The sequence below is a fragment of the Propithecus coquereli genome, unplaced genomic scaffold, assembly GCF_000956105.1.
Source record: "Propithecus coquereli isolate 6110/MARCELLA unplaced genomic scaffold, Pcoq_1.0 Scaffold339, whole genome shotgun sequence".
Taxonomy (NCBI): Eukaryota; Metazoa; Chordata; class Mammalia; order Primates; family Indriidae; genus Propithecus; species Propithecus coquereli.
Window position 1 is genome coordinate 498,882 of NW_012149052.1, and position 24,366 is coordinate 523,247.

The 24,366-nt window shown below is 39.0% G+C and overlaps 1 protein-coding gene across 2 annotated transcripts in view; it reads left to right on the top strand.

The window, feature by feature from the left end:
* The window catches only part of PCSK5 (proprotein convertase subtilisin/kexin type 5), a 436,684-nt gene that overhangs the window by 253,719 nt on the left and 158,599 nt on the right, over positions 1–24,366 (top strand). For both annotated transcript variants that reach the window (XM_012650669.1, XM_012650668.1), the window contains exons 13-17: positions 9,016–9,152; positions 13,794–13,937; positions 18,055–18,157; positions 18,944–19,137; positions 22,620–22,704. In XM_012650669.1, the coding sequence (XP_012506123.1) occupies positions 9,016–9,152; positions 13,794–13,937; positions 18,055–18,157; positions 18,944–19,137; positions 22,620–22,704 (663 nt within the window). The remainder of the gene's footprint in view (positions 1–9,015; positions 9,153–13,793; positions 13,938–18,054; positions 18,158–18,943; positions 19,138–22,619; positions 22,705–24,366) is intronic.

Consider the following 24,366-nt stretch of genomic DNA (forward strand, 5'->3'; position numbering starts at 1 on the left):
GCATCAGATCCCTGGGTACTTCCCCATGCCCTCTTCCCACCACAGACAAAGAAGTCTCAGCTGCTCCTGCCAGGTAATTGCAGCTACCTGCCTGGAGTTTCTTTCCAGCAAGCAAAACCTTCGGACACGCAATTACATGATTAATGGAGGTCTCCCCCGCTGTTGTTACCGAAACTGGGAGAAGGCTTTTATTTCTTGCTGTTTTTTTTTTCTTTTCTTTTCTTCATCATATTTATCTGGGTTTAACTGGAAAGAGCATCCTGGCGAAATACTGTGAGGTACAAAGTTTTGCTTCACATATGTGTGGATCTTATTCCCCGAACTCCCTCCCTTGTAGAAAAACAATCCCTCCGCTGTAGCTGTTTGCTTCAAAAACTCAGCCTCTTTAGCCTGTCTGGGCTCTTCCTGCATATTTCGCTATTTATTTTTGGCTTCCCCTGAAATGACGTCAGTGAGGAAACTTGTGAGCAGAGGAGCTATGGATTCCATCACAGGCGTTTGGTGGATTGCAGTGTTGCTGGCCGCAGGCTCGCAGGCATTCTTCAACAGCTGACATCTGCTTTGCTCTTTGCAAAGTGCTGAACGCAAGAGTGCTGCGTGACTTGTGTCAGAGAAAAGAAACAGGCACTTCAGACGCTCGGTGACCAATGCTAGCTAACAAGGTTTACCTCAGTCTCGCCCGTCAAGACCATCTGGGAATAAGGTTTGCTCCCTGAGTGTATCTTCTTGGTCGGGAGCATTTTCTTAAACTGCTGCTTTTTTGTAGATCCTTCATCTTAGTCCTGAAAATCAGGAACCACCAAAAAGAGGTAGAGAGATTGGAGATTGGGGAGGGCTGGAGGCACCGAGAGATGTAAAGAATGTTATGAATTCATTTATCTGCAGCTCCCCAAAATTATTGCTCTGAGCAACTGACCCTTTAAATGTGAAACAGCTGCACCTGGTCCCAAAACCACGAATAGCCACCTTCCAGGGCCTCCCCCCATCTTTGTTGTGCTTGACACTAGTAGCGTCCCTCCTACCAAGGCAGCTAAGAAAGACGGTTTCTGTTGGCATTCTTTCCATCTGGCGTATTCTGAAGCTTTCATTTTATTAGAGGAAACCTCTACTCAAAACCTCGGTCTCTATTCTAGTGGCAAAGAGGCCTCGTGTCCTCCCCCTGGCCCTGTCTCGAAGCACATTCCCAGGCTGGAAAGCTGAGAGCAGGAGGCACAGACAGGGGTGGGGAGGGGGTGCAGCAGAGGCCTGCTTTGCTCCTGGTATCCTTCATGTAGGTCTGCAAGGCAGCACGTTTCCTCAAGGAAAAGGTAAATAGGTCAGGTTTTAGAAGCAATTTGTGTGCCAGAGATTATGCATAAGAGTAACAAATAGTTCCCCTACTGGACTCTTATCTTTTTTTTAAAAGAAGGCAAGATTTCTCTGGAGGACCATGTAAAGCAAAGAACACAGTTTAAAAAAACAGGAATTCTGAAAAGTTTAAAACAAGGTTTTTCTAGCGGAGGTGGTTAGAGATGAAGACGTAGACTTGTGGCAGAGTTGTCCCCGTTTCGTCTGTTCCAGCCCTCCGGGAGGGGCGAGGCTTTCCTCCCGGAGTTAGAATTTCCAATACCGCACGCTTACGAGGCTGGCAGCCGCCGTGGAAGGCTCCCCGAGGCCTTCAGAGCAGCCCCCGGGCCCGGCTTGGCTCTCGGCAGACTGCACGCCGGCCCGTGAGAAGGAAGGGTGCGCAGGGCCAGCTCAGACCTGGCAGCTGGAGGCTCACTTGGCGTCATCTCCCCGTTGCGATGCAGGGAGCAGAGCCGAGAGGATAGCGACCCTTTATTATCATCTGTGAACGTTCTCCTTTTCAGTGTTGACAAAGCATGCATCCTACTTTAGGGACTGTCACTATTCACAGTCAGCTTTCCAGAAGTCCTTGTTTTCCTAGACATTTCAGTGAGGAATTTCTTCAGAATTGTTTATCCCCTCACCACAGCGATTCCTTGAGAGCCTCTTTTCTGCAAAGCGCTGAACTCGTTCCCGAAGTCCGTGTGGGCCGTCTGGAGCCCCCCAGTGGCTCCCTGTCCTGGCTGCCGGGCAAGTGCCCGAGCTCCCGTGGAGAACAGCTGCTGGAGGAAGAACAGTTTACCCAAGCGTCCGCAGGTGCTGGGCGCTGGAAGGCGCTCAGCAGCGTTCAGAACGCCAGGCCAGCTTGAGCTCCGTGCCCCATTAGCCCAGCATGCCCGCTCCCCTGGCCGGCCCCGCCGATAATTCAGTGGGCGGGCGCCGTGGGTCAGCAGAGCAGCCCTGGAGTGGACTTCCCTTTGTTCTTTCGCTGCCCTCCCACACTCTCCGTCCTCCCCTTGGCCTGGATACCCTGCCCAACAAAAAACTGAACTGAATATTCAGAGCAAATGGTTACTTCCATGCAGAATCTGGAGGTGGAGCGTGTGGGAGAAGCTAGGCGGACTTGGGTCCTTTGAAAATGTTTTTAGGTAAGAGCAGCTTTAGATGGAAGCCTACGTACTATGGCACATTCAAATTCTACCTGTGTCAACATTTTTCAAACAAAAGCTAATCCCAGCAGATTCTTCCTTCAACTGCATTTATTAGAATTATGAAAAACTGTCTTCTTTTTTTTTTTTCCCTAATCTCCCCCACCCCCATCTCACTGAGTTTTAGATTTAGTTTAGATGTACTGGCTCCCTGTTTCAAATTTTGGCCTCTGACTGAAAGCTGAAACTTTGCCTCCCTTTCTAAATTTGATTACAGATGAATACCTCTGCTTCTAATTATGGCCTGAACTAGAAAGAAGGTACACTTGCTAGTCTGCAAAACCTGTAGTGTTCTCTAATTAACTATGTTTAAAATGCAGTGTTTACACTTAAATCTTTTTTGTCACTGCCCTACCCAAATGTCCAGTGACAGCTATTGATATTTATAAAGTGTCGTGGTATATAAATGCATCTATGGCTTGCAGTTAAAATTGTATTTTTGCACTGAAAGTTTTACATTCCAGTAAGGCATCACGAGAACCCTCTTCATTCAAAAGAAGGTCTAGCCTTTGGAGTTAGACAGAGACGGGTTTGTCGCGACTTCACCAATTTCTGTGTTTGAATTTGGAAAAGTGAATGTCCTCATTTATAAAATAGATGTAATAGTGTCTACCTCACAAAGTTGGTTGGCACCCGTATTAAGTTAAGATAACATACAGCAAGTACTTAGAGCATCTCCTAGCTTAGTAAGCACTTAATAAGTGGTAGCTCTTATTTACACAGTGCTTCTCAGAGCACCTGGTAAATGACTCTGGGCTCCTCTCCCAAAGATTCTGATTCTGTAGGTCTGGGGTGAGGTCCAAGGATTTGCATTTCTAGTAAGTTCCCAGTGGTACTGAAGCTGCCTGTCCACAGACCACACTTTAAATAGCATGAATTTAAAAGATCGTCCAACTTTTTCATACACATTTTCTTATTTTCATGTCATCAAAAGACTTGTGAGCAGTATTCTGCTGGATGCTGTGTAAGTAATTTGCAAAGGAGTTTATAATATAAAACAGATACTGCAATAAAAGCCATCTACTATAACATGGAATAAATCTTCAAGAAGATTAAGTACTTGTGTCATATACCCACAAGAAGGAATGCATTTGGGGGTTGGTGAATTAATAATAGTATGCATGTTGAAAGTTTAAAAAAAAACTTATCATTTTAGATATTACAAACCTCTAGAACCAGCACCTTTTCCACTCTCCATCTTTAAGGAAGCAATTTAGATCAGGAAAAAGAGAAAAACCTAATAGTACATTTTTAAATACCCTATATCAGAAACAAATTATTTAAAACTTATAAAAACCAAACATCTGAAGAAAACCAAAAACTCAATTACAATTGAGCTAAATGAATTCTTCAAGAATTCTATTAGATCTACCTTAAATTGCGAAGATGCCCTAAAATAAATAAATAAATAAATAAGAGGGCGAAAAAGAGAAAACTTCTAAGAATATTGGTCTGAGGTCTAATTCTGGGAACATAAACATACTATTTGAGTAGTAGTGAATGATTCTGAAATTAAGATCCATTTGCACTTTTAGAAATGATTACATGATAACACACAGCTGCCAGTACTTATATTTAATAAAATGTCTTGTTATTTAGTTGCCGTAACATCATAGAAGAATCTTGTAGCCTTGATATATTGGCTAGACTTTTTAAGTGGAAGGGGGGAAAAAGGTTTACAGTAATTATATGAGTTATTTCCTGAGTTAATTCCTCTAAAGGATGTACTGCACTTGATGGGCAGTCTTTTCTACCGGGCTTCATCAAAAGTAATTCCTTTGAAAACCGCTCGCAGGGATAGGGCTGTGGGGCACCATTTTAATAAGTGGATGCATAATTTGTGCCACTGCATGCCTATATCATTGCATCGAGCTCATGATTATGAAGTCAACTTTGATGGAACAGAATTTCACTGCAGCAGGAGAAGTGGATACAGGCATGGAGTTAATCTACTCCGGCTTTCAGCACACTGGCTCTGTTTTATTGACATTTTACCCACACTAATCATGTTGGCATGTGTCTGATTTCTTCACCGTCCAGCACAGTATAGATATTCACACTGGGCATTCAACTTTTTAGCTGATCAAAGGAGATCCCATAATTAGAATCTCCTTCTCAGATGTCCATGGTTTGACACTCGATTGTCTTGAGCAAGTATGTTTTTTGCAACACAAAGCTAATCCACAAGTTAAATTACCTTTTGTTATATGCAGATGATGCCGTTTTTTAAAAATGTTACAATGCTAAAAATAGAAAATTGTTGAAGTTTTGAATCAGAATTAAAATATAGAATGATATATCCCTCTTTTAACTATCTGTGCTTATAAAAGACAAGATGAGACTAGAATTGTGAATTGCCCGGTTAGTTGGCGCAACAACCATCCGTGTCTATTTCTTTTCCCATCAACTCTTCCAGCAAAAGATAATGATGGTATTTGGCTACATTTTCATTCCTCTCCTCAACTTTTATATTCACATGAAATTAATGAACATTCCAACTCTGTGTACAGTGAAGAGACCAGGGGTGGGAAAGTGCTGAGCTGCATAGACAAAGCCCATTTATATTCAGGCTTTGAAACACTTATTCGAATTCTTATTTACAGATATTTCTTCTTGGTACCCAGTTTACATTTAATTTTTGTTCCGAATGTGATTTGAAAAGTGATTGGTAGCAATGGAATGATTTTCAAAGGTGGACAGGAAAGGGTACAAGGGAAGGGTCTGCTAATCCAGCACTCAGATCCTTGACCCGTGAGTAATTCAGAGTTGGCTGAGGTTGTGGAAACAAGACTGCCCCTCATGCGATGGCAGCCTCAAGTATCCTTTGTAGTTTTTGGATGTGAGGCAATGAGCCAAATGTTCTGTCTAAACTGTTTGGGAAATGCTTTTAAGTTCAGCACTCTTGGAGAGGTATTACGTGACAAGTTACTGCTTCAGTGCCCTAAATGGCACAGTGGCCACAGTGAATGAGAGCTTGAGTTAGAGCTGTGAAACTTAAGGAAGAAAGTGGTTCTGAACTGGTTTTCGCCTCCATTCATTTCTGTAGCAACATATTCCCTTGAACAATATCTGTCTGTCAGGAGGGACAATTTGAAAAACCTTCTCTTCCCCTATCTCTTTGCTACCTTTTTGCCCAACATACACACGTTCTGGGTTTTAAGTGAAGGACTTGATGGATATAAGTCACTTATATAATGACACAGCAATTTCTTCTTGGCCAAGTCCAGTGTTAAGCCATAAACTTGGGAAACAACCCCTATTGTGGTTGTGCAGTGTATTGTAGGATCTCCGTAAAGTGTACCATCCATACTCTATTTAGGATCAATACAGTGGAAAACATTTTCGTGTAAAGAGCCACCATTTTCATCCCTGCCATTCATCCCTGCCACCAGATCCAACATGGTCCTCAAGTACCACACTCCTCTGTTCAAAGAGATAACCTTTGTAGATAATATACAGATGTTCTAAAAAAGAGAGAGAGAGAGAGAGAGAGAGAACAGGCTTCATGTCCAGATAAGGTTTGAAAATCATTGCCTCCCATTTAACACCATTATAGAGATTAACATAAACATTTGCATATTCCAAAAAGCTGAGACGTCTTCAAGTAAAGGGATTTATTCAGTTTTTTTTAATTCAGCTTTTCCTGAAGTTTTTGACGATGGGACACTTTGAGAATGCTGCTTAATAATTTTCATTTTTTCTGGCTTTCAAGGGCTCGGAAACAGGTAGCAGGTGATTTTCCGGTTTATTACTTTTCTCTAGGGAATACTGGCGAGTGTCAGCCATTTCCCTAATACTGTCCAAAATTGTGCCTCTGAACCCTTCAGCTTGAGAATCCAGCTGGCATTTTAGAAGGAGCCTAAAACACATTGATAGACTGATTTAAAAAAAAAAAAAAAACAAAGCAGGGTTCTGATATATTGTTATAAGGAGATTAAATGGGTTATTTTTGCTTTTGGAAAGACACATTTTCTCTCAGTGGGAAGATCTACAAAGAAGGTCAAATTATAACGACCAATGTACTTGGTGAATGTGAAGTTAAAGCAAGGAGCGTTGATTGCATGTTCTAAACAGCCATCAGCCTCCAGTGACTGACCTTTGCATTTGTCTCCACTGAAGGAAAGAAATATGCCAGTAACTGGACGTGGTTGTTCCTAAGACAATGCTAGAGATATTTCCCCTCTCTGTGTGCCTCTCTCACTCTCAATTGCTTATTCTTATCTTATTATTTTTTCAATAAAATAATAAATACACATAATTTTTAAAAGAAAAGTACTAAAAAAAATATATTGCCCTATCTTGTACTTTCCACCATGTAGGTTCCATCTTTATAGAAAATGTCTCCAATATCTTTTGGATTTTTTGGAGTAGTCAAATCTATGTTATATGCCTACTTCTTACTATGCGAATTATACATTATCTATTAGCATCTCTTTATTTTGGATAAAGATTCCATTTATTTTTCTTCATATTTCATATCCTTCAGGATTCCATCACAGGAAACAGAATAATGCTAGCTATTTTAAGTGGAAAGAGATTTCAGATAGGGAATTAGGAGCTTAGGAAATCCTTGGAAGGGTGGAAGAGCAGGGTCTAGACTGGGATTCCAGGCATGACTCCCTGAACTGGATAAGATTAGTGGGCAGAGTCTTTTTCCTGAGGCATAATATATAATTTTCCTTTTTTTTTTTTGAGACAGAGTCTTGCTCTATCACGCGGGCTATAGTGCCGTGGTGTCAGCCTGGCTCACAGCAACCTCAAACTCCTGGCCTCAAGCCATCCTCCTGCCTCAGCTTCCCGAATAGGTGGGACTACAGGCACATGCCACCACGCCTGGCTAACTTTTTTTTTTTCTATTTTTAGTTGCCCAGCTAATTATTTCTATCTTTAGTAGAGACAGGGTCTCGCTCTTGCTCAGGCTGGTCTCAAACTCCTGACCTCAGGCAATCCTCCCGCCTCAGCCTCCCAGAGTGCTAGGATTACATGCATGAGCTACCGCGCCAGCCTTAATTTACTTTTTTATGTGACTAATTCAATGAGTTTTGACAAATCTATATAGCTGCATAACCACACACTATTACTTTCAAGATATAAAGCAGTTTTCCATCACCTTAAAAAATTCTCTCATTTCTCTTTTGTTCCCCCCTCCCCAGCCTCTGGCAACCACTGATTTGTTTCTTTTCTTAAAGTTTTGCCTTTTCTAGAATGTGGTATAAATGGAATCATACAGTATATAGCTTTTTTTGTCTGGCTTCTTTCATTTAGCATAATGTTTTTGAAATTCATTCATACTATTATATTAGTAGTTATTACTGGGTAGCAGTTCACTGTACGGATATACAGTCATTCCTTGGTGTCCATAAGGGATTGGTTCCAGGACCTCCAAGGATACCAAGGATCCCAAGGATACCAAAATCCTCGAATGCTCAAGTCCCTCTCATAGAACGGTATAATACTTTCATATAACCCATGCACATCTTCCCTTATCTTTTAGATCTTTAGATTAGTTATAATATGAAATTCATTCATACTATTATATTAGTAGTTATTACTGGGTAGCAGTTCACTGTACGGATATACAGTCATTCCTTGGTGTCCATAGGGGATTGGTTCCAGGACCTCCAAGGATACCAAGGATCCCAAGGATACCAAAATCCTCGCATGCTCAAGTCCCTCTCATAGAACGGTATAATACTTTCATATAACCCATGCACATCTTCCCTTATCTTTTAGATCATCTTTAGATTAGTTATAATATCTAATGCATTATAAATGCTATATAAATAATTGTTATAATATTAATATATTGCTTCGGGAAGAATAAAAAGGAAAACAGCCTGTACATGTTCAGTACAAACATAATTTTTTTCCTAATATTTTCAATCCATGGTTGGTTGAATCCATGGATGCAAAACCCACAGATACAGAAGACCGACCATACCATAATTTGCTTACCCCTTTACCAGTTCAGGGACTTTTGAGTTGTGTATAGTTTTTGGTGATTTTGAACATTCCTGTGGAGTTCTTTGTGTAAACACATCTTCATTTCTCTTGAGTAAATACGTAGGAGAGCAATTGTTGAGTTTTATGGTAAGTGTGTGTTTAACTTTGTCAGAACCGTCAAACTATTTCCCAGAGCCCCTGTACCATTTTGCATTCCCATCCCTGTAAGAGAGTTCTAGTTGCTCCACATCTTCAATACTGTACTGTCAGTCATGTGGGTAGAGCCTGAGCCTTGTTTCCCTGATCCCCAGTGGGTTATCCCTTCCAGATTTGCTGTTACACGGCCAGCCCCAGTCCTGTTTCCCTGTGGTAGAACAATGATATATGCATGGACCTGCTAACTAGCAAAATCCAGGATAAAGATGATCTCTAGTGTCCAGCTAACCATGCCGATGGATACAAAAAGATCATTGACCAGAGTCTTGACCCTCACTGGATTTTAAATAACATAAAGCAATGTTTTATCGTTCTCTTTCAGGCTATTTGACCATTCCATGGAAGGATTTAAAAACTGGGAGTTTATGACCATTCATTGCTGGGGAGAACGAGCCGCTGGTGACTGGATCCTTGAAGTTTATGATACTCCCTCTCAACTGAGGAACTTTAAGACTCCAGGTAAGAACTCCCTATCTTTAAATCAGTCAACTATGTAGAAGAAAATGATGGGGTATATTTTGGCCAAAGAGTGTTTCACACTCTTATATCAGTATCATCTTTTTTTGTGTGATTCATTTCATGTGTGCTTTGAATTGTCTGCATACTTCCAGTTCTCAAGATTACCATTTGAGAGGTAGTAATTTAAGGATAAGAAATAAAGAATAAATATTTAGACATAAGTATAGAACAAAACGTGACAGCTTTTGATTGATGTTTCAGAATACATGATCCACATCTCTAACCAGCTTCCTGTGCTTTCTTTGTCTGTGAATAAGCCAGCCTTGTCCTGTAATGTGTTAAATTGCATGGTGATAATTTCTTTATAAGAGGAAACAGGCTTCCTTAGTTGTATTTTTCTTTTGGTTTTCCCTAAATTTAATTTACGGTTCAGGCAAGACATTGAGTTTGGCCTATGCCAGCTAATCTGAATGACGGTATTCTGCCCTGCATGAGCCCAAGAGCCAAGAAAAAAGAAAACCTTCTTGACATGTAAAACATGGAAATCGCAACATTAACAAAGATCTTTTCAGGCATTCTCAGACTCTGTTTCTGCACACAGCCTATTTTCCTCTTCATGCTAACATATGAAGCTTGTTTGGAATATAAAATAAGGAAAAATACAAAGTCAACATGAGGTGAGAGATTGTGTTATCCGTGTTGCCCATGACAGAGCCCTGCAGAGTGCTTGGCTCAGCAAAAACTGATCTGTTTGATAACTGTCTAGCTTCCCCCCTATCCGTGGACACATCTTTAGTCATCAGATAAAGTCCTCCTTCTCAATACTCTGTTCAGGGTATCTGCAGTGAACCAGGCTGATGGGGACTTTTAGGACTGACATTCAGTTCTAACCCTTCACCGATTATAGAGTAAATTAACATAGACATTTCTGTAGTTGTAAAAGTGTATATAATTCAGATACAGCCGGCTGCATAGGGCAAAGAAGACACAGAGTAGAACACAGGGATATACCAGGCTCTTGCCTGCCAATCTAGGAAAGTTACTCATTCTGAGAGATCCATTTTTGATTGTAATCTCTTGATTGTATCCAATTTTGATTGTTATCTCTTTTCCCTAATTCTGTGATGCAGTTCATCTGTGTTCTCACAGTAGTCCCACAATCAGGGAGGTCAAAATCTTCCTGGCACAAAGGGAAATGAAGAGTTTTGAGACAGCACTCTCCAAATGGTGGCCTGGTCACAATGAATCAGGGTTAACGTGTTGTCAAAGAGTGTCTGTGCCCAGCTCACCTCCAGCATACAGCTTGAATATAATGGTTGCCAACGTTTTATGCAGAAAGCAAATGTTTGTCAACAAAGCAGGATTGATAGAGAAGACATTCAGATTATAGACCATGGTTTCTAGACACTTTCACTTCTTCATAATCTACTTAGTTCCTAAGACCTTCCTCTCTCCTCGCCTCCTCTTTTCAGGGCATGCTTATTGTCCCTGCCATGAAGACACATGGGGTCGTGGCACATAGGGGCAATGACAGCATGGTGATGGTGCTGTGCTGCCCTGACCACAGCCCAGCTCCCAGTTGACCCATCAGCGGGTCCCACTACAGGGCTCTTGTATTTCAAGAGACCCCAGAGAAACAAACACTGTCAAAGTGTGGCATTTGCATACCAAGGGGCACAGCTTGCAAATGTAAAGGTTAGATTATCTGTTAAGAATTTAAACAATTACAAAACTAACTAAAAGTGACTCTACTCTTTGTTACCACCAGGCACCAGCAATTCTACTCCCTGCAACAAGAGCAGGCTCCTCCTTGGGGCATGCTACTTGTTACCCAGGCATTGCATACAAGGGTTGGGGCTATGAGTATAAATCCCTTTGCCCTCAAGGAGTTCAGAGTCTATACAGAGCTTACTATGATTTTCTGGGTTAAAAGCTCTCTGCAGTAGCTCAGGTAATCCAAAGTTATCTATTTCATAACATTGGCTTCTCCTTGTACTGTTCAAATGTTTACATTTAACCTCAGTTACTGCCAATCTTTTTAGAGATGCCAGAAGAGACATACCCTAATGCTACTACTGGCCTGGAGCCAGGAGGCTTTAAGAAACATATCAGCTTTGTGTATCTTTTCTTCAACCAACCTTTCATTTCAGCATTAGTCACACCTTTGGTAAGGGACTTTCAGTTTCCTGTTTACAGGTGTGTTTGTGTGTGTATGTATGTGTGTCCTTGTGTTTCTATCATTGTTTCTATGGCATACAGTCCTGTGATAGGTTTCTCCCTCTCTGATTAATACACGATTTCTTTAGAAGGCTAGTAGAAATTCAGTTGAATATGTAGGATTTTTCTAGCCAACTAAATGGTAGACTCATCCCCAAATATAAAAGTTCTTGGCTCCACACTGAGTTTAGATTTGCTTACTGTTTCTTCCCATTTGTTTATTATTAAGAATGTTTGGGGGGATGTTACTGTTTTTGGGTTTTTGCACATCAAACCTATATATGCAGATTGCATTTGTGTTAACAAGCAGGATGGATTTTTTTCATTCTGTGTTTACACAGCTATTTCTTAACAGCATGTTTCAGTATCAGTTACAGAGTCTTCTGTGGAATTTAACAAATAGAAAAAATGGCAGAGGAGAAAAAAATAATGGCCCAAATATGAGAGTATTTGAAGTGAATCGTGGCAGAGGTTCTAAGGAAATAAAATTACATAATAAGTGAAATATAAAGAGACGAATTGCCCAGCAAGGATATCACCAGTGGGCTTATAATGTACTGTAGAAATGGCAAAAAAGGGAAATAATCAGTTTTGAGACGGCATCGCCAAAGCACTTAGGAGGGTAAATTTTTAGATCCAAAATGATCTTATGTAAAATGAACCATGTTTTAAGGTGACTGATAGGTGGGGTGACCTGCAGTGTCCTTGTATTAGTGCTCCATTTGTATACTTGAGAGATGCCATAAGGAAAATGGGTTCTCTTTTGCATTGCTACCTAGAGGCGACCAGATAGGTCATCAATTTCCAGCAGTCATTTACGTCTTGCCACTACTTAATGCCACTTAGAACTCTGAGCCTGAATAACACCCTGACTGTAAAAAGCACGGTCATTAACAAATGAGTCCAAAGAAAAGCTGGCAGAGGGCAAACCATATATGAACCAATTGTACTGGCCCAATACAGATGTCAGCAAAAATAAAGGTATCACAGAATAAGTTAATTTTTAAATGTCAGGCTACTAAACTAGAAATGAACAGGAGACAGTACTGTATAATGGTTTAAGGACACAAGATTTGGATTCAGAATGAGTTTTAATATGAGTCTGTCCTCTTACTGCCCTTGGGTAAGTTACCAACCTCTGTGCCTCTGTTTGCTCCTCTGTATACTGAGAATACTAATACTGACCTTAGGGTTGTTGTGAACATTGAATGGAGTAAAACTTACAAAGCATTTAGGCCCGTGCTTAGCATTTACTAAGCACTTAGAAATGTCAGGCATCGATTTGATGGTGATTGTAGATGCCAACAGATGAAATTCATCCCTCTCTGAGCTAGTCCCAGACCCTAACCCCTGACCTTGCCTGGATTCTGTGTGTTAAGCCCAGGTGGGAGAGAAACTGAGAGGGATCCTGCCTTCTACCAGTCATCACTCCTACTTACGGTTGATTCCTTCTGATGTGTGAATCTTATTAAGCTTAATGGCCTGGAGGCACATTTCCTTTTTTTTTAATGTTCAACTTTTTGCATTGAACACTTTAATTTTATGAAGCTAAGAAATAAGTGAATAAATAAGAACTAAACTAAAGCAGAGTGTTCCTTGTGAGTGATCCAGACTCACAGGAGGCGAAACACTTGCTGCAGGTCTCAAGGCATCCTTGACCAGAAAATGCTCTTTGGCAACACTGTCCAGTAGAACATTCTGCAGTGATGGAAATGTTCTATATCTGTGCTGTCTGGTATAGTGACCACAATAGCCACATATGGCTACTGAGCACTTGAAATATGCTCACTGTGTCACTAAGGACCTAAATGTTTAAATTATAATTAATTTACTTCATTTAAATTTAAATAGCCAAATGTGTCTAGTGGCTATCATATTAGACAGAGTAGGTCCATAGGATGGTATAAATAGGGATGTATTCTTAATATTGAATGACTCTATTCAAAAATTAGGTGGAACAAAGAGTTGTTTTTGTCTATTTATTAACAAGTCAGATAATGCCAAAAATTTTTTAAATGGTCAAATAAGACTTTTATACTTAGAAAAACAACGCCTTCTATAAGATTCTGTGCTTCTCTTAAATATTCATAATTTGAAATTCAGCCCTTGATCCAGCAATTCAAGGTGTGTTTTTTTCCATCTTTCTATAAATGCTGATTAAATCAAGGCCTATCCTATAGGAGGTGCTCAGTAAATATGTAGTATGTGAATTATTAAATAGTTAATTCTGCAAATGATAGAAACTATGCATTTCTAGTCCTGTGTCTGACACAGTGATTCATACCAATCTGCTTCCCACAGTTCTTCTGTTGCTTTTTCTTGAGTGAGAAGGACTTAAAATATGTTTGCTGACAACATATTCTCAGTCACAAAGCTAAAGAATGAATATGTGGTCATAGTGTGGTTTCATTATTATTTCTCAAGGTAAATTGAAAGAATGGTCTTTGGTCCTCTATGGCACTTCTGTGCAGCCGTATTCACCAACCAACGAGTTTCCTAAAGTAGAACGTTTCCGCTATAGCCGAGTTGAAGACCCCACAGACGACTATGGTACGGAGGATTATGCAGGTGAGCTGGCTTCCAGTGGGACACAGGGTAAGGAAAGGAAGCTCATGGATCAACCCCACACGTGGGATAATCTCAAAATGGTATTACAGTATGCTACCCATGTTCTGATATATTTTCTTCTGTCTTATTTTTTAATCCCTCCAAATATTTGTGTTTCTGTGTATTGGTATATTCATATATTTAAATATCCATACTATAATTTATTTAACCCATAATCTGAGCTGCATAGTTTGTTAAGAATCTTACACTATTCTAAACAATGTTTGGATGAACATCAATATTTATCAATCTTTGTCTATATCTTTAATTATTTCTGTAGAACAGAGTTCTGTTTTAAGATTTACTACATCAAAAGAGATAATCAGTTTTAGGGCTTGGAAATATTTTGTCACCTTGCTATCCAGACAAGAGTACCAGTCTACACTGTGACCAGCTGTGTGAGTGTTTATTGCACTCATTCCTGCCAGCATTGACCAGAAAGGAAAAAGAAAAGTGAAAAAAAAAAAAAAAGAAACACACATTTTAAAGTTTTTATAGCATTGATTGCTAGTAAATCTAAACATTTTTCCTCTGTAGTTCTCTGAATTAAATACAACTGTCTTTTACCCATTTTTCTATTCAAGGTGACAATAATTCTCATCTATTTATGAGAAGTCTTTTGTATGTTATTGTTTTTCACATTGTCTCATATTTGCTGAAAACTTTCTCAGTTATCACTTGCTTCCCAAGTGTAATTTTTGTATTGTTTTGACAGAAAAAAATTATTAAGAGAGGAGGGTTTATAGTTTCAGATACAACATTTGTGATTTTTTGCAGTTTTATCCTCTAAGATCAGCTAAATAGTTACATGCTTTTTTGGTAATCTCTTATTTTTTACATTTGGCCATTAATTCATCTGGAACTTATTTTGGTTTATGATATACAGTGTGAATTGAAGCTCTGTCTTTAGTTATTTTCCAAACAGGCTAACATCATGGGCTGAGTAACTGTCCTTTCTTTTTTATTAGCATAGGATGCTTCCTTTATGATAATATAGTAAGTTCTTATATCAGGGTCTCTTCTGGTACCACCTTTTCTGATTCATCTGTCTAATAATTCTCAAACCAATACCACCCACACTGTTTTCTTATTTTCATTTCATGATGTATTTTAATATCTGTAGAACATCTGCTTCCCATTTTCATAGCAATTATTGCCCTATTGTTCTTCCAGATGAATTTTAGAATGATTTTTTAAGTCCTCTTTTAAAAGTCCCATTGGAATTTAATTTGAATTTATATACAATCTCATGGGAAGAATTGTTTTTACAATATACAAGCTTTCCATCTAAAACATAGACTATGCGTCATTTTACTGAAATCTTTTTAGTTTAGATAGTTTTCTCCTGGTTAATGTTACACCTAAGTATTTTGGGTCTTGTTGCTCTTGCAATGTAAAATATGCCATGCTTTCTAACTAGTATATGCTGGTATGTAGGAAATCTATTGGTCGTTGCATATATATGTCCACTTTGCTTAACTCATTAATTTATATGTTTTAGAGTCGATTTTCCAGGATGTTTTACGTACATATCACCTGCAAATTGTTTTTTAATCCTTCTCATTATAGTTCTGATTACTGTCTTGATGCATTGACTAGCATTTCTAGGAGTATTCAATCCTTTTGAGATATGATATAGAACACATAATGGACAAAACTTCTCCTAATGGAGAGCTGTTTATAATACACCTTTAGATGAGAAATATTTTTTCCTGCAGTTCTGAGATTTTTCTTTAGATAATGAAGATAAGAGTACTTCATTAATCACCTGAACAGACTATCTTAAATATGCATGTAATTCCTTTTATTCTAAATAGGTAGTATCCTAGAGTTAATAACATTCTTGGATAATTAAGACTAATTGAACTAACCAGAGCTAGATTGTGTTAGATTTTGTCTTGTTTTGCTTTGAGCTTGTAACATTACTATTTATAACTAGCAAATCATTTCGTCTCCTCTGATAGGAGAAAGTGTATCCAAAAACATAAATGGAGCATAATATTACTCTTTACCTTATTCAAATTCTGATAATATTTCCAACTGAAATTTTGGTAACATTAGGATTCTGAACAGTTATATATCTTTGTGGTTTTTCTGATTACATCTCTAAAACATTGACATTGGCACTTGTGAGGGAACAAAGACAATTATTTCATTATTATCCTGCAACCTACAATGCTTAACTGCATCTGGGACAGTTTAAGATTATAAAAGAAACAGCATAGCATGTTAACTTTGCCATACAGAGCCCTTTGGGCAAATATCAAGAATAAATGTTTTGGGATTTTTTTTTTAATTCTAGAATTCATCTGGTGAAAATTTAGGGCCACCCGTGACTCCTCTTATTTGGAGCTGTGATTTTCACCTACATTTAGAAGTAAGCCTGATTAGAGGCACAGATGGCATTATCAGAACCAGATCCCCGTACGGTTTCATCGAACCCCAGGAACTGTGAGACCACAGCTGGCTGAACTTCAACCCTCATGCAGCAGAGACGCCACTCCCTTGGTGTACAATGGTAGACAGCTAAACTGTCCCAAGTTGTACTAGCTCTGGAATTTAATTTAGAGATCCATTTAAAGCTTTGGGGAAAATAGAAATATATGATACTGTCAAATGACTCTTGCAATTAATCAGAAGTGTATTTCAAGTCTACAGCATTTTGAAATGATGTATTTCCTTTCAGATCAAGAGGTCATCTCTAGTATATGATTTGCTGCCTCTAAGCAGGAAACTGTAAATAAGTATCAGGACCTATATGTATGCCAACTCTCCTGGCCGTAGGATATCTGTGCCTGAAGTACTGCTTTGGAATCCAAGACTGGATACCAATAAGCTTGTGCCAGATGCCATTTGATGTTTCTTTCTGGCCACAGTATTTCAGATGTATTCAGTGGCATTTAATGACCATAGTGTAATGCTTGGAAAATCAGTTTTTCATCAGTAAAGTAAGGATATTTGAAAAATCTCAGATTTTTCTCTAAGTCAGTTCACCCCAGTTCTAACATTTTAGGTGTCTGTGATTCAGTAATTATAAAACATGGTCACATAATGACTAGAGGAATCCAAAGTTCAATAGTAAATCCTTTTGATTAAAATAAGTAGGATTCAAAATATTCCTGGTATCCTTGACTTACTGTTTGCACATTTCATGCAATATATTTATGGCTAGTTAAAGTCATATGAGTTTTCAGTGGGAAAGATTTTGAAGATTGTAAGTCCAAATGTCCCAAAATATAGAGAACAAAGAAAAAGAGAATTAGAAACTTCTATCAGGAGCACATGTCATTAGACAACTTTGCATCAATCATAAATCATAAAATAACTCCATCTTCCCAGCTTTTTTCTTTTTCTTACTGTGCATTCTCTCAAGTTCTATACCAAAGAATATGTAGCAAGAGAGATGGAACCTTCATTCCAGGTCTGGAATTCTTTAAGCTTGCTCAAATTTTTTTAATTTATATGTCATTTTCTTCTGTTGAGTTGCCCATTGGCCCTTGGAAGGATGCAATTTTAAATCTATTATCTGTGCCTGAAGTACCTGCATTGTAATCCAAGACTAGATACTAATAAGCTTGTGCCAGATGCCATAATGATATTTCTTGCTGGCCACAGTATTTCAGAGGTATTCAATGGCTTTAATGACCATGGATGAGACAAGCAATTTGGTCCAGACATTGAATAATAACGTTTTTTTCTTTTTTGTCAACAACTTTTCATTTTTCTATGAATCCAACATTTTTATTGTTATGCATATTTAATTGCAGTTGGTTTTTTCCAGTTGCTACAGTTCGTTTGAATGCTGAAATATTTGTGCAGCCATATGTGCTTTGAAGACCAGGCCATGACTAGGATTTACATTCTTGATACTCAGTCAGTTGAGGTTGCCTAAGAGTCTAAAGTCAAAAATGTCAAGGGTTCATCTCTGGACTTACAGCCACATTGACCATTATTCCTCCATCTTAAAGAAACTCTCTTTGCATAAGAAAAAAAGTCTTATTTTATATTAAATTCAAGGTAAAGCTGACCTGCTCTATAATCATTTTTTCCAACTGTTGTTCTAATCTCTTTTGGCAAGGTCCCTGTGACCCTGAGTGCAGTGAGGTTGGTTGTGACGGGCCAGGACCAGACCACTGCAATGACTGTTTGCACTACTACTACAAGCTGAAAAACAACACCAGGTAAGAGAGAGGCCACATGAGATCCCTGCAGCATGTCCCAGGTGTCCCCACAGGGCCAATGCCACGGAGTGCATTAAAGCAGCCTGCATCTTCCTGTTCTCCCGCCAGGACCTAAGCACAGAAAAGAGGCCACTGTGCTTGTCCACTGCCTCCCTGTATAATTCCAAATGATGAAAATTATACTGAGTTACAACATGTCATATGTGCATGCATGCTATGAAACTGCAAATGTCTTCTCCCACATTTGGAGGGTTGGTGAGGAAGGACCAGCTAAGCACGTGCCCCTCTAGACCTTCCTTTTTCTTTATTTGTGTCAATTGACAAGTAAAAATTGTATATATTTGTGCTGCACAATGTGATGCTTATACATATATATATATACACACACACACATTTTGGAATGACTAAATCAAGCTGTTTAACATATGCATTATCTCACATACTTATCTTTTTAGTGGTGATTCACCACCGCAGCCTTCCTCTTAAGACTCAGTTTCTAACCATCATTCCTTTTAAAGAGCCAGATGCAAACTAGAACATAGTTTGCAACACGAGATGCCTTCCTTGGTGGATGTGATGTTGGGTCACTGCATTGCTACTTCAACAGCCTGCGCAGAAAGAAGCTTTTTAACAAACAGAATTAGTCCCTCTGGATGTAGTGTTGGCATCCTGGCTTGAAACTTGAGTTTGAGGCTGAGTTCAGCTGTTTGCTTAGCACCTCCAGGAGAAGGCTGAGGACTGAGTCGCTAGTGATGCTGCCTTCTTTCTTCTTGTTCCACAACGCAGGATCTGTGTCTCCAGCTGTCCCCCTGGCCACTACCATGCTGACAAGAAGCGATGCAGGAAGTGTGCCCCCAACTGTGAAGCCTGCTTCGGCAGCCACGGCGACCAGTGCCTGTCCTGTAAATACGGATACTTCCTGAACGAAGAAACCAACAGCTGTGTTACTCACTGCCCTGATGGGTCATATCAGGACACCAGTGAGTTGACTTCAAATATTTGGGTTTTAGAGAAGAAATGTGGGGATTTCATTCAAGTGACCTTGGGAGGGTTAGTCCTCCTTTATGAAATCTGGGCTTTGCTTCATATCAAACAGGATCTAGCCAATTTATTTTAAGAGAACAGTTCAGAAGCTTTATGTAAAAATGCCTGTAACTAACTTTGTCAGGGGACCCTCAAGACCACGCCCATAGTCAGTGATTTGCTGGGAATATTCACAATACTCTCGTTACAGTCATACTGGTGTACCCACAGGGATGATTTATTACAGCGAAATGTACAAAGTAAAATCAGCAAAGGGAAAAGGCGTATGGGACAAAGTCCAGAGGAAACCACACACAAGCTTCCAAGGGTCCCCTCCCAGAGAAGTCACAGAGGACATGTTTAACACATTGACTGCCACGCTAGGAAGAAAAAAAAATTTTTCCTGGGGCCACAGTGTTTTATTACGAAAATAGAATGAAAACTTCAAAAACAAAACAGTCCTTTCGAATTTAATGAAAAATTTGTTCTTTTTTACCATTTTCTGTGCGTGAGTTATATGCAACTTGAAAAATAGTTCACATGACTCCCAAAGTGAAAAGATATATGAGTTACATATGCTTCACGAGGCCCCGGGCTGAAAACCAGAGTGAATTAAATACAACTCACATGGCAGTCAATGTGTTCATTGCCCCAGCAACAATTTGTGGCAACATGCAACCCCATGTTGAGGGACCTGATGAGGGAACCTCATTAGAGACTCCACGCCCACTGTGGTTACTGGGGGGCTGGTCAGGCCTAGTGTGGACTCAAACTCCAGACTCCTAGAAGGAAATGAGGTGTTCATCATAAACCATATTGTTTGTACAAACAGTTTTAGACAATATGAGCCACTCTTATTAGGGTGATGGGAACCCTCCCAAAATCCAAGTTCCCAGATGCCAGCCAGGGGCTGGCTTTGTAAGCTGACTTTGCGGCAAGGCCTGCAGTCTTCTGCACCCTCACCAAATGGGCACCAGGCCTGTATGCTATCAAAATATACTTTTTGAAAAGTTCGAAAAACACGACTTTTTTGTAAATGTAGAACAAACGTTTGTCAAAGACTTACTTAACCCATTAATGAGGGAACATGTAAGATGATAAATGGGTTCAAAGATGATCAGGTACAACAGTTCACCAGGAAAGGCAAAATGAAATCCTTTTGCTGAGTTAGAGACAAAATGGAATAATATTCCACATGGCAATAAAATTAGAATGTTGGCGGGTATTTTTTCTAATGGATAGAAATCATTTGCAACTTTACCAAACAAAAATCTGTGCATTAACATGTAACTTCACAGAGTTTGGGCCCTAATCAGCTGTCGTTAGCAAACAGACAACGGCACATTGCCCTTTGGGCAGACCTGTTAGTGCTCCCACGTGGCCCTGAAAAGGGTTACAGGTAACTTTTACTTTATTTCTGAGTTCTAGATAATTTGTCTTAACAAGGATGTCACACCATGATATACGATGACATAAGATTTCATGTTTTTGTACAATCTAAGAAAAAGAAAACTCAAATTTAAAGGAACAAGAATTGTTTTAAAAAAAAGCAGAAGTCTAAAGTGGATTACTCTTGCTTCTTAAGAAGTAAAATTCTCTCTTGATTTAAAGGCTGGCATTTATTTCTCTATGAGGAAGATGGAGTCTCCTAACATGCCCTGTAGAGCAATGAGTAGGGACTCCCCTGTACTTCTTATTTGCCCCCAAATTTGGAACATGAGCTTCAACTTGATGGAGAAAGGAGAAACTAGGAGAGAGGAGAGGGAATAAGATTTGCAGAAATATGCCATATTCCTTGAGGGGGGGAAGTCCAATTTCTATCAAGAAATCTGAGCCTCGGGAAGGAAATTTGGTTCTAGAATATTGTATGACAGGATCAAGATAATTGAGAGAGCCAATTCTGTTTCCAGAGCCTGGGAGGTAGATAATTAAGAAAGGCTATTACTTTCAGCTACCATGTAGTGTTGATTCAAGTGGTCTGTGTATCTCTCTCCTTCTATGTAATTGCCTTTGTTATAGTTTCCTCTTCTAATGAGTCCATTTATATACAATATAGTGATCACATATGATCATGACTAGTAATAATTACAATGCTTAATAGTTTATGTGGTTCCCTTGAATAATTTCATTAACTTCTTAAGACAAGCTGAGAAGCAAGTATCATTATAATCTCCATCTAACAAGTGAGAGAACAGAGACCCTGGACTTGCCCACCAAAGGTGCTCAAAGCAGAATACAAACCTAGGTCGTCTGAGTTCAGATTCTATGCCATGTCTAGTATTCTCAATGACACAGTGACAGAGACTATCTGATAACTACCCTAAGATTGTAAAGGGCTTCGTGTTTCATGCTGAGACCTCAGTCTAGATCTAGCAGGTCCTTGCAGACATCCATTAAAGCAGTGTTCTCTATGGAATGTTGAAAAACACTGAGACTTAAAAAGCAGATAGAGAAAGAGAAGCCCATGAACAAAGCTCCATTTGGTTCTGCACATATATGTGGATGGAATCCACTTGCATATCCGAGCAGGTACCAAGTCTCCAAAATTTTATCTAAGGTAAAAGGCCTTCTTTAATATACCAGATCACACCTGTATTCCCACCTACTTGGGAGGCTGAGGTGGGAGGATTGCCTGAGGCCAGGAGTTCGATCCACCCTGAGCAACACAGCAAGACCCCATCTCTAAAAATATGTATATTTTTATATTATTCCAAATTGTTATTTTCCACCATAAAACAACTGTGAATTTGTCATTTTTTTTTTTTTAACAATATGGGCCTGGTACTAAACAGGAAAGCCAGTCTTCACAGTATATTTGTTCAAACTGATACATTTCTATTCTCCAGAATATAGGTACTATCTGAAATATAATGACATTTATATCATTTCCACAGCAGCTATAAAGTGCAAGACACTAGTTTAGACGATGCATGAAATAAGGAATTCTTACCTTGTAATCTTAAATGTAGGTTTCCTTTCCCAGTACAGCTCATCAGAATAGTCCCAAAAGCTACAAGCATGGGCATCTACCGCCCCATTCAGCAGCCTCCAGCGTTGCTTTCCAGTCCACACATAGCGGTGTTAGCACGGCTTCATGAGTGGAATTTCCATTATTGGAAGCTAGGGAACCCTACTTGGGAGAGAGAATGGGACTAAGAGGGGAAAAGCCTATAAACTATTCAACTAAGAGTTAACTGGGCTGTAGTTCTCTCATCTGCAGAATGGCAAGGAAGTCTAAGGTGTTTCCCAGTATTTCAGTTCCTACCTGAATTTGGTTTGCTGAGAAATAATAACAAACAATGATTCTGGGACTTTCGCTGCAATTTTCTACTCAAGGCATGGGTACTATAGCATACATTAACAAACATTAAAAGATCTTCACAAGCTTTTATGAAATCCAGTTTACCTACTGATTTATAACTTTTTTTTTCTTTAACAGAGAAAAATCTTTGCCGGAAATGCAGTGAAAACTGCAAGACGTGTACTGAATTCCACAACTGTACAGAATGTAGGGATGGGTTAAGGTAAGAGAGTGAAGGATTTCGTCAAGTCACACAGCCCAAGGAGCTTGTAAATAAGATGAAAAAAATAATAAAAAAAAAAGTAAACAAATAGCGCTCTCCCGATCTACCCTTGGTTTGACTCCCATTCTAGCAGTTGGTTGCTATTTGCATTATCTCTACCATTACATGTGAAAAATTGGATGCCATCTTGGCTGAAGAAGGGTTATAAGCCACATAAATTCTCTTTAGAAAATATGGCTCAGATACAAGTCAGTAAAAATGCCCCTTCGAGAGGCATTCTTCATGCTTGTTCACCTACATTGTGCCAGTCAAGGATTACTGTGCGGGTAGTGCCAATGAGTTATATTTAATCCTTTGATTCATTCCTCGGATGGTCGGAAATTATTCCCTTATCTTTATTATTTCTCTTTGCATAACCAATCATTCTCTTATCGTAAGTACCTCAGGCTTGTTTCCATTCTGCTGCGGTATGCACATAGATTTAACACTGGGAGATGTGTTCCTTGAGTGGATGGCTTGCTCATTGCTAAAGCTAGGGGAGTTGGTAAACTCTGGAAGAGAGTGACATGCGGCTCAAATGAATTATGTAGCCTCTTAGCAGAGAAGGTCAGACCATTTTATGTTGAGTGAGAAGTTGGACTCTGGCTTTAGATAGAGTTAGAATTCTGCTGCACTAGCCCCCTTTTAAGTATCGAATATACCTTTATTTCCACCTTTGATCAGAGGTAAAATAGGCAGAGTCTAGGCAGTTTCCAGGCAGATAATTCTTCATATTACTCAGTATGGGTTAGTTGACAAAGCAGTGGCAGGAGAGAGAGAAAGGAAGAGAGAAGAAAAATTTAAAAAGAAAAAAAAATCATCAGTATGGGAATATCCTTTTCATTTAGATTTTTGATTACCTGTGGCTTTATTTCTTTTTTTCCTTATAAATGCATTCAGTGTTAATTTGCATAGCAGCTTTCATCTCAAGATAAATAACATCTTGATAAATAACAGTCTATTCAGCCTCCTAATTCTTGGAGAAGGAGCAGATGTGAGCTCAACTCATCCTCTGCTGTTTATTAGCTGTGTGATCCTGGGCAAGTCACTTAACCACTCTGAGTCTCCATTTTCTTATCTATAAAATGGTGATAATAACCCCTACTTTGCTGGATTATAAGGTTTAACTATGATAACATTTACAAGGTACTTACTCCAGCATCTGTCACAAAATTGGTCCATGAGAAATAAAGGATTATTTAAATTATTTTATTTCTTAGGGAACGTTTTACAGAGTGAGTTAAACTGCTGCACACCAGTAGAAATATGAGAGCTGTATATGTAATTTTAAATGTGCCAGTAGCCATATTAAAAGAAATAAAAAGATACAGGGGAAATTGATGTTAATAAAATATTTTATTTCAGCTAATATAGCTAATATATTATCATTTCAACAATATAAAAAAGTATTAATGAGCTATTATATATTCTTTTTGTTGTTGTAGTAAGTCTTCAAAATCTGGTGTGCATTTTGCCCTTAAAGCACATCTCAATTCGGACAAAAATTTTTTATGAGAAATACTTGATCTCTATTTAGCTTTTATAAAATCTGGTGGAAAAAGAAAATTTTACATAGCCAAGTTATTCCAGACTTACTCAAAATTTTGCCAATAATGGAATTGA